Source organism: Mercenaria mercenaria, chromosome 11 (genome assembly GCF_021730395.1).
Source record: "Mercenaria mercenaria strain notata chromosome 11, MADL_Memer_1, whole genome shotgun sequence".
Lineage (NCBI taxonomy): Eukaryota > Metazoa > Mollusca > Bivalvia > Venerida > Veneridae > Mercenaria > Mercenaria mercenaria.
Genome location: NC_069371.1, coordinates 80,057,010 through 80,068,651, shown reverse-complemented (window position 1 = coordinate 80,068,651; position 11,642 = coordinate 80,057,010). Strand labels below are relative to the sequence as shown.

The 11,642-nt window shown below is 35.1% G+C and overlaps 1 protein-coding gene across 1 annotated transcript; it reads right to left on the bottom strand.

Annotated features, from left to right (window-relative positions):
* Positions 1 to 8,363: 8,363 nt before the first annotated feature.
* On the bottom strand, positions 8,364 to 10,353 carry LOC128546684 (uncharacterized). Its single transcript, XM_053517894.1, has 2 exons — positions 9,966 to 10,353; positions 8,364 to 9,473 (listed from the first exon to the last, which is right to left on the bottom strand). The coding sequence occupies exons 1-2, from the start codon at positions 10,339 to 10,341 to the stop codon at positions 9,031 to 9,033; spliced, it is 819 nt and encodes a 272-aa protein (XP_053373869.1). The 5' UTR covers positions 10,342 to 10,353; the 3' UTR covers positions 8,364 to 9,030.
* Between the last annotated feature and the right edge of the window lie 1,289 nt (positions 10,354 to 11,642).

Here is an 11,642-nt window from a genome sequence, read left to right as displayed (position 1 = left end):
CTCAGCTTAATTGCATTTCTGATATGCAGCTGAATGTGTATAGACTTAACTGATATTTTCGTTGATGTAAATTCTAAATGTATGTAGATCATATAACATATACATTTGCCAAATACAAAGCATCAATCTGTATGATGTTGTGTCTTGTGAAAAAAAGCAAGCAACTTCTTTTATGTTCTGATGAATGACAATTAATCATCTTCAGAAAACACTATGTCACAAAACATAGTAAATATGAAATAAAGCTATTATATGTTTAAATATCATCTGAGAAGTAGTTAGAAAACATGAAGATACTGATTTGAAATGTCATTTATTCCATCAGATAGACTCAGACAACCAGTGTACATAACTTTTGACTGAATTTATGACAAATTACCTCCCTTTATTTTATGTAAATGAATATAGTTTGGCAGCATCTAATGGGATTGGTTTTAAATGTTATTTAAGTCTTCCAGGGTAAGAAATAGTCATGCTAGCCTAGGACCCTCATACTCCATATGGAGATTGGCCCCGACTTGTATGTGACCCATAGATCAAAAGGGACTGTTACAAGAGAATATTTTTGTCCTGATTATATTTAGTGTGTATGCTTATGTGATCTTTGTCAAAACTTGATCAGCAATGGTACTCGGGTGAGCGATATATGGCCATCATGGCCCTCTTGATCAAATACTAAAATTATGTACTTATCTCATACTACAATTTCAATCAATTTCAAACGAAACGTCAAAAACACATGGACGTGGGCATATTGTTTGTACGACTGTTGTCATGAATTATCTGTCCTGTTTTGAACTTAACAATATTGCAACTACACTTGATAAAGCACATTTTGTCGGTTTGTCTCTCGAGTTGTGTCCCATTTTGAGTTTTTTACTATTACATGCGCATGCGGGAATTGCAAGTCCAAGTTTTAATTCCCGATTTTACTTTAACATTACAACTATACATCAACTCCTCCTTCGCTTTTCATCCGATTGAAATGAAATTCGATATTGGCGGGAGTTTCATATTTCTTTGTTAGGCCATTTTTCGGCTTTACAATATAAGAACTGCATAAATACCATGTTTAGAGTTTTTATCTGATTCAAATAGAACTGTGTGTACACCTTCCGCTTCAAGCGGGCATGCTCGTATTGTAAGCAGTTTCTAGAGACGCCCTTTTTACGCCTCATGCATTCAGGAAAAAGTGCTTGCTTGATATCAGTCTTTAGGTCCATTTTTTGTTTGTTGTTATCGAGAACTGTAGCCTTTAAATGTTTACCATTAATTAAATAATTTGTCCAAGAAGAATAACAGAGGACAGAGGACAGAGATCGTACATGTATAGGAATAGGTCCTTACATTTATCAGAACTATGGCAGTTTATTTGTTTCAAGAATCTAAATTTCTTGGTTAAATTTTGGTTCCCTTTAGACACGTTTCAAGATTGCAGTTCTAACAAACTAGTACCTAAAGCAAAGCCTGTATAGATGTATTTTCTCAAATCATATAGTTTGAACATGATAGGATAAAGGCTATAAAGTGATATTGTCATTAGTGAGAAACCAGTGCTGTGAGCATAAAACTATTTCTCAATGCAGCGATAAATAGATCTGCCCAATTACACTGAAACAATATCTTGCATATGATTAGTTGAAAAAATAGTTTGTTTTTGTTTTTGTTGGGTTTAACATCCCACCGACACTATTAAATGTGCTATGGCGACATTCCAGCTTAGATGGTTGAAGAAGATACCCAGGGGCCCCTCCTGCATTAGTTTATTAAGGGCGGCACCTCGATAGTCTAGAACCATCGACCTTCCGTAAGTCAGCTGGTTGGCTTCCTCACATGAAGAATTCAACGCTCTGAGTGAAGCTCGAAGCCACGTCGGAGGCCCCCTGAAAAAATGGCGTAAAAACTTAATCGTAATAGCTCAAGAACCAAGACCCTGAAAAGTGAACTTTGTTAGAATTGTACGTGGCCCATTTTGTACCGTTGTTGGTTTAGGGGAAATGCCACAGTTGCCTATATGTATATAGAGCAAAAAAATTCCTAAGGGCAGAATTGCTTTAAACTTTTGTGTACAGGCTTGGAAACAAGAAATATGTATCAAAAATCATAGCTTGATCTTGTGTTATCTCCCCTTGAAAGTACATCTTTTTCAGTATTTTTCGACTTTCAAGGGCAGATAATTTATGACCATTGCTGGGTTCCTATGGTTTGTTTTATTTCATATTTCTGTTTTTGATATGATTCTCTGTCAGTAAAAAAAGATAAAAGAAGAAATTCCTTCTGTTAGAAAATTTTGGCCCCATGTCAATATAGAGATTAACTATGAACGTGACAAAATGATAACGCATAGTCCTAGTCTTTCCCATGGACCGAATTTCTTTAAACTCTGTATACTTAAAGAATGTTGTTTAGAATAACCTTTTCTTCGATACAAGCACAACTGTAGTATAATATTTATTCTTTAGTTTTAGAAAAGTGAACAGACATATCACATTTACGATCCATTTTATGTATAGGCAATTTGTATGTCCTTTAGTCATGCTTTTCTTAAATGATTTTTTTTATTGTTACTTGGTGTACTTCAGCATATAGATACGTTCATGGCTATATTTTTATTATGTATGAACTCTGATCCTTTTTTGAATTGCTTTAATAACATTTTGTGTTTACTTCAAATTACTACCGCATATCATGATATTCTTTTAGTGAAAATATGGTATATCATATAATAACAATATGTAAAATAATTCAAAACAATGAGAAATTTACAGGATTATTTTTTTTATACTGTATTTACTATCCGAATAACATATGCGAGACTGTGTCGAACGTTTATGATTTTTATTCATTCAGTACAAAAAGACACCAGGCGCGTAGCTAGGGCATTTTTTATAGTACGCAAGCGTAATGGGGGTGGGGGTTGGTGTATCCTTCCCTTGATTATTTATATGTGAGAACGGCAAATGGTGCATTTTAGTGTGTATTTGAAGCAAATGTTAATTGTTTATATAAAATGTTTTAATTTATTAGGTATGTGCGTTATATTTCACATGCAATCTGTGGTTTAGTGATCCATGTTATATATGTAAGCATTCCGGTAGCGACGTCTCCATTGCGCCAACTTCTTTATAGGTATTTCCCTTATCTTTATTTTTGTTTTAAAACAGTATTCTGCAAAATGTTTCTTACACCTTTTAAGTTATTTCGCGGTTTCGCTATCGTGACCTCGCGCTTTTTTCTTCATGCATCGCTTTCTCTGACAATATGCGAAGCGCAAGATAACGATGCATGGCTAATGGCGAGATCGCGAAACTTAAGCAATTTCGTGCTTTGCATCGTGATTTCGCGCATGTGCAAATTCTCGATTTTACGCTTCGTCATCGTCGTCTCGCGCTTTGCCATCATGATTTCGCGCTTCGCGTATCACCTACTCATGATATAGTAGCGCGAGATCACAATGGTGAAGTGCGAAAAAAACCGATTTTTTTTAAATTCTAACACGATCCGCAGCAATTGCTATATAAACATATAGCGAGATCGCCTATACATGAATCTATGATAAAATATGGTTGGCTGTTACATTTCAATCCCTACGATTATGACAAGAGATTCTACTTCTGTTCCATTACATACGAATTATTTCAGGGCCAAAAGGTTGAAAACAACATTTCAAAACAATAATTCTGATAAATAGTCATACTGACTTATGTGTAGGACCGTAACTACGAGCGAATTCAATCAGCTCAATTATAATTCAACGGTAACATAACAAATAATTGATTGGACAATTTTTTAGAATGTTGTTTAAGGTCTTTTGAAATATAATACATTGAACATATAATTTAGTTATCTATAAGGCCATTAAAAAAACTGTAATCACCAATTATAAGGAAAAGAAACATATTTATCTCACTGTGAATTAGTTGTAAGATAGTGTAATATCGTATGACTTGTACCGGTGTCAAACGTAGGATTTAACTAGGAGTAATTATTTGATTTCTATAATATTTTATTTTCTACAACATTGTGACCATGGAATAATTGATAATTTCATACATTTAAGTACAATTATAAGATATATCTATGATATCTGAAAATAACGTAATAATTATTATGCGTGACAAATTACGTCTGCAGTGTTATACAAATTGTCCTATTCAAAAGCTTTTAGCCTCGAAAGTGTCTCTTTGCCGATTTTATCAATTTCTGACATTGTATTATAATATTAGTAAAGAAATTTGACTCTATAAACTGTTAGCATAGACGGCGTATAAATGTAATATTTCACATGGTCAGGATTATTACAAAATAAGCAATCAAATAGTAGGATAATGACTGTACTTAAATTGTTATAAAACTACAAAGACAATTATTATTGGTGAATTTCAATGCACGTTAAATCAACTAATTATATACACCAGTGTGCTATTACTTCATTTTACTGTACTTCAAACAAAACATGAAGTAAGCAATGGTTGCGCATGAAGCAATCTCCGTTGCATGATATAGACTTCTTGCTGCAACCAAATAAATCAGCCAGTTTAATTGTGTATACTTGCCAGATCTTCACTACGCAGCTGCATATCTGCGTAATAGCAGCTACGCGCCTGGACACGAATGTAAGACTCATTTTATCACATATCTCTTTCTGCTGAAACAGTAGTTTTATTAACACTGGTTAAATTGAAGATCCATGCATTTCTTTGCTAACAATTTTAATTTAGCCCTAAAACTTTTGGTTTATATGTGATGTATCAATTAAATCACATTAGTTTCAAGCCTCCTGTTACATTTCTAAATAGGAGCTTAAAACCACAAGTATCTCAGTTCATTGCATAGTCGCAGCATCAAATATCATTTGTTTACGTATGTTCACCTCTCATTTTATCATCAAACGTTTTCATTGTAACTTTTAAATTCTCGAGGTTGGTATCACTTTTTCTTGACAACCTGTCAAGTATTTTCTGAATTGGGGTAGCGATACTGTAACCGTCTGTTGTCTTGCCAATGATCAGTCCAAATCCTTATCACCGTTTCTTCCACGACACAACACTGTCATAAAGTAAGTTTCGTGTTTTTGCCAATTTTCACAACTTTCCGCAGAAGTGCTGCTTCTAAACTTGATACGGACCAATCATTGTATTCTATTTGACCAGAAAATCCTACAAAGAATAACACCCCCTCCCCCCAGAGTTATATTATAAAGAGGCAGAATTTTATAGAGCGGGTGTGGGTATTTCCGAACAGTTAAGCAATAATGTTGAAGAAAAAGCCAGACAATAAATAATGACACAGAAAAATTAAGTTTACATGATAATTGCCTATAAAATATTTATATCGATTAAAACTACATTGAAATAGTAGTTTAAACAAAATCATCAAACATTCTTTAAGAGAAGTCTAGTACTAGTATATGTTAATGGAGAAAGGCGTTTTTATATAGTAAGAGGGTTCGATTTCATATTTCTATTGCTACATGTACGTTCAGGGGAATTTATTACTTATTTCAGTAAGCGTCTGATTTTCAGCCCTTAATATATTGCTTGCATTATAGCAAGCGTCTGATGTTTCAGAACTTAAAAGACTGAATGACGTTTACAAGATTGTCGTTCATGTATATCGTTCTCAATAGGAGCTGACTAAATGTACATAATTATTCACATTTTGAACGGAAACGTCTGTTATTAACTAGCAGACCCTCCGCCATCAGCACTTAACTAAATTGTAATTCTAACCTGCTTCTTCATGGTCACGACGCTGACAGATGATGAAGGCGCCTTCACGTAGACTTCGTTTGGTAATTTTTACTAGTGCTGCATCAGTATCTTCATTATATGTACATGCAACAACTTCTCCGCAAACTTTGTCATTGGAAATACCCAATTCACATTTTCAAGTTGAAACGTCAACAACCGGTTCGTCACCATCAGATGGTTGAACTACTTGTGTGCCTATCACGGATTGTTCATTCTTCGGCGTGTTAAAAAGATGACAAGCGGTTATAAATCCCGTTTCTTTCTTTTTTGCTTCATCATTGCCCGATTCAATTTCGACGAAAGGTCCGATTGTTGCCGCATAATCGTTATTTGGAAAACCAATACTGCATCCCATCACTAACTTTGGTACCATCATTTCTGGGTAAAAGTATCCGGATGTATTATCTGCCAAAGGTATGTAATAGCCTTCTCTAACATCCGTCTTAATGCAGCATGCCTCCAGATCGTTCGACAACAAAAAAAAATATTTTTTTTAGATATCTTGAAATAAATGCTATATTTCCTAAATACTGACAAACTTTATGTTACGGAAACACATGAGAATTTGCTAATTTGCTGTTTTTACTACTTTTTACGATGAAAATCGAAGGCGTTTGTCACGCTTTTACTCCAGGTAAACTGTCCCGATTATAAATATCTATATTTTGAAGTCATTATTCACTACTTCAGCTATAGCGCTGAGACGACGGGAAAATGTCTTTATTGCCGCGGCGGTCCGGGGTTCGATTCTTTTCTTGATTTGGAACTTTTAAAATATTTTAGAAACAAAAATTCATATTCTAATGTTCATAATATGACCAAACTTCAATTTGAAAGAAAGATTACTTTTTAGCCAAATCTGGAGGCATGCTGCTTTAAACTCCACGGACTGATTATGAGGATGGGTTAATTTCGTAGGAAATAGATTTTCACCACGCGGAACAAATTCTCTAAGTCGTACATATAAAAAACAAAGACAAATATCAAACAGGGAATGCCACGTACCAAAAACGCAGCCTCCCCAAAACGAAACCCACAGCACGCAGATGCGTACACCACAAACACACACACACATACACATTAGGACAAAACGAACAAACAAAGGAACACAGTGGGGCACTGCCTTGGAACGGTTAGTGGCAAAAACACCACTGGGGAGCTTAAACCGGTTTATGGTGCGCACCCAACCTTACTCTTTCCCCCACCATGTTCCAAAGACACGGGACAGTGTAAATAAAAGTAATCCCTTCCAGGTGAATCTCTAACAAAACTATGTATACACCATTACTTAAATCGAGAGTATTATCCTTAGCTTTTCCCAAACTAACACCAACAACCTCTAAATTGCTATGCTTGTTCATAAGCTCCTTGGAATTGAAAGCTACCGTCTCTTCAATATCTTTCTTTATCTGTTCCGTAATAACTTTGTCAGCGCCTTCGACCTCTAAAGCTGCAGATTCAGCGAGGAATGATTCTGAGGATACCCTGTTGTAACTCCTCTGAAAAGTGTCGAAGCCACAGAATTGTCCCTCAAATTAAAGGAAAAGCTTTTTAACGCTATAAAAGCCATATTTATGACCCTTTCTTCATGATGATTCCTAAGCAAAGTTCGAAACTGGGTCAACAGGGGGTCAAAAATTAGGTCACCACTCAATTCAAAGAAAAGCTTGTTAACACTGTAGAGGCCACATTTATGATCCTATCTTCATGAAACTTGGTCAGAATGTTTATGTTGATGATTCCAAGTCCAAGTTTTACAGGTGAGCGATATAGGGTCATCATGACCCTCTTGTTTTTTTGAAAACATCGATAGCTGTAGCCTTTAAATGTTTACCATTAATCAATTAAGCTGTCCAAGAAGAATAACAGAGGACAGCGGTTGTACATGTAACATAGGAATAAGTCAAACTATGACACTTTATTTGCTTGGACAATCTTATATTCTTGGTGAAATTTTGGTTCCTTAGACCCGTTTTAAGATTGCAGCTCCATCAAACTAAAACCCTAAAGCAAAGTGTGTATAGATGTATGGTCAGCTTTTCTCAAAAACTATAATTTGAACATTAAAGCCTTATAGGATAGAGGCTATAAATTGAATTCGTCATTGTTAAGAAACCAGTACGGAGAGCATAAAACTGCTTTTCAATGCAGCTATAAATAGATCTGCTACATTACACTGGAACAATATCTTGCATGTGATTTTTTGAAAAAATAGGGTTTTTTTTTGTTTTTGTTTTTGTTGGGTTTAACGTCCCACCAACAAAATTATATGTGATATGGCGGCATTCCAGCTGAGATGGTTGAATAAGATACCCAGGAGACTCTCCGTGCATTAGTTCATTAATGGCGGGCACCTGGGTAGTCTAGAACCACCGACCTTCCGTAAGTCAGCTGGATGGCTTCCTTACATGAAGAATTCAACACCCTGAGTGAAGCTCGAAGCCACATCGGAGGCCCCCCTGAAAAAATGGTGTAAAAACTTAATCGTAATAGCTCAAGAACCAAACCCTGAAAAGTGAATTTTGTTAGAATTGTGGCCCATTTTGTACCGTTGTTGGTTAAAGAATTTTGTTTAGAATAACCTTTTCTTCGATACAAGCACAGCTGTAGTATAATATTTATTCTTTATTATTAGACAAGTGAATAGACATATCACATTTACGACCCCTTTTATGTATAGGCAGTTTGTAGTCATGCTTTTCTAAAATGACATTTTTATTGTTACTTTGTGTACATCAGCATATAGAGACGTTCATGCCTATATTTCATAATGTATGAACTTTGATCCTTTTTTGAATTGCTTAACATTTTATGTTTACTCCAAATTACTATCGTATATTATTATATTCTTTTAGTGAAAATATGGTATATAATATAATAACAGTATGTAAAATAATTAAAAAGATAGAGGAGTTTACAGGATTATCTTTTTATACTGTATTTACTATTTGAATAAAATGCTAGGCTGTGTCGAACATTTTATCATTTTTATTCATTCAGTACGAAAAGACATGAATGTAAGACTCATTTTATCACATATCTCTTTCTGCTGAAACAGTTGTTTATAAACACTAGTTAAGTTGAAGACCCATGCATTTCTTTACTAACAGTTTTAATTTAGCCCTAAAACTTCTGGTTATTTGATGTATCAATTAAATCACATCAGTTTCAAGCCTCGTGTTACATTTCTAAATCGGAGCTTGAAACCACAAGTAACTCAGTTCATTGCATAGCTGCAGCATCAAATATCAGTTTTTTACATACGTTCACCTCTCATTTAATCATCAAACGTTTTCATTGTAACTTTTAAATTGTCGAGGTTCGTATAATTTGTTCCTGACAACCTGTCAAATATTTTCTGAATTGGAATAGCAATACAGTAACCGTCTGCTGTCTTGCCAATGACCATCCCTATACAAGGTAATCTGTTATTTTCTCCTACAAGGAACACCCCAGCACCTGAATCGCCGTCGTCAGAAAAAGATTTGTTACCAAATCCACCGATGAAAAACAGGTTGTTAATAACTATTGAGCTCCGTTCACGTGTTAAAGGGTGTGTTTTACTTATCGAGTCTGAAGAAATCCTTATCGCCATTCCTTCGAAACAACACAGTCCTAAAGTAAGTTTCGTGGTTTTGCCAAATTTCACAACATTCCGCCGATATGCTGCTTCTAAACTCGATACGGACCCATCGTTGTATTCTATTGTACCAGAAAATCCTACAAGGAATAACAGAAAACCAGAGTTACAGCAAAAAGAGGCAGAATTGTATATGTAGAAGAAAAGGCCAGACAGTACATAATGACATAGAAAATATTAAGTTTACATGATAATTGCTATAAAATCGTTTTATCGATTAAAACTATAGATTCAGTACAGTTTTAATAAATCCATTAAACATTCTTTAGAGAAGACTATTTTATGTTAATTTTATCACAGTAAGAGGGTGCGATTTCGTATTTTTATTGCTACATGTACGTATAGAAATTCATTTCTTACTTCAGAAAGCGCCTGATTTTCAGAACTTAAAATACATCATGTCGTTATCAAGCGTCTGACGTTTCAGAACTTAAAAGACTGTATGTCATTTACAAGTTTGTCGTTCTTGTATATCGTCCTCTGTAGGAGTTGATTTAACGCACACATTCACATTTGGAACCAAAACGGCAGACCCTCCGCCATAGAGCACTTAACTAAATTGTAATTCTAACCTGCGTCTTTAAGGTCCTGGCACTGACAGGTGATGAAGGCGCCTTCATGCGGACTTCGTTTGGTAATTTTTACTAGTGCTGCGTCAGTTTCTTCATTATATGTACATGCAACAACTTCTCCGCAAACTCTGTCATTGGAAATATCCAATTCAAATCTTCCAGTTGAAACATCAACAACCGGTTCATCACCATCAGATGGTTGAACTACTTGTGTGCCTATCACGGATTGTTCATTCTTCGGCGTGTTAAAAAGATGACAAGCGGTTATAAATCCCGTTTCCTTCTTTTTTGTTTCATCGCTGCCCGGTTCAATTTCAACGAAAGGTCCGATTGTTGCAGCATAATCGTTATTTGGAAAACCAATACTGCATCCCATCACTGTGTTTGGTACCTGCATTTCTGGGTAAAAGGATGTATTATCTGCCAAAGGTATGTAATAGCCTTCTCTAACATCCGTCTTAAAGCAGCATGCCTCCAGATCGTTTGACAACAATTTTTTTTAGATTTCTTGAAATAAATGCTATATTTCTTAAGACGGCTTTAAAACTTAAATACTGACAAACGTTATGTTACAAAAACACACGAGAATTTGCTGTTTTTACTCCTTTTTACGAGGAAAATCGAAAAGCGTTTGTCACGCTTTTACTCCAGGTAAACTGTCTCGATTATAAATATCTATATATTGAAGTCATTATTAACTACTTCAGCTATAGCGCTGGGACGACGGGAAAATGTCTTTATTGCCGCGGTGGTCCGGGGTTCGATTCCCGGCGTGGTCATATTTTTTCTTGATTTGGAACTTTTAAAATACTGTAGAATCTGGTAAGTAAGCGCATATTCGAATATAAGCACATATCAAAAGTAAGCGCACACAGCCTTACCGTTATTCCGTATGGGATAATAAGCGCATGTCATGCCCATACCATAACTTTGTCTCGAAAGTACGCGCATATCCGATTACTGGTAAACAAACAACAGATGCAGCAAAAAGTTGTAATTAACGGTATTATACTGTGATAATTGTTTATCATAAATACTGGTGACAAGTGTTCTTACTTGTTGAATAGCCGATGGGTGTTAAAAGATGTTAACGTCTATTGTCTGATAAAACGATAATCGTTTACGATAATCATGCTTTTTGAATAGAAAATGTTTTCAGTAAATGAATGTAAAAGTTTGAATACCAGAAAAGTTGTTTGCGTTGTCATAACAGTTTGTCATTCTTTCGTAAATCTGTTAAAGGAATATGGATAAAATGCTACAACCTTAGTGTTGAACAATTATTGAATGGTCCGAGAGATTAAACATTATGTAGTTCATTATGTTTTCATTATGTTTAAATATTGTAGGCCTATGCAATAAAAGGAAGTAGTCCACTGCGCACGTCAATGGCCATGTTTTATTTTCGTTTACTCAACCAAGGTAAGCACTGTCAATATTCCTAATATATCAAAAATAGGCACACACGACTTGTCTATAAGCGCATATCAAGTATTAGCGCATAGTTTTGGCTTAAGTATAAGCGCATATCAAAAATAGGCGCATAAAAGTGTCACTAAAATTATTATAAGCGTATACGCTTATTTCCCAGATTTTACAGTATTTTAGAAACAAAAATTCATGGTAGAGGCATGCTGCTTTAAACTCCACGGACTGATTATGAGGATGGGTTAATTT

Coding starts and splice junctions, on each gene's coding strand:
- LOC128546684 (XM_053517894.1), bottom strand. CDS start 10,341: ATGGGATGCAGTATTGGTTTTCCAAATAACGATTATGCTGCAACAATC. Junction 9,474..9,965: donor CCAGGACCTTAAAGACGCAG/GTTAGAATTACA, acceptor TATTCCTTGTAG/GATTTTCTGGTACAATAGAA.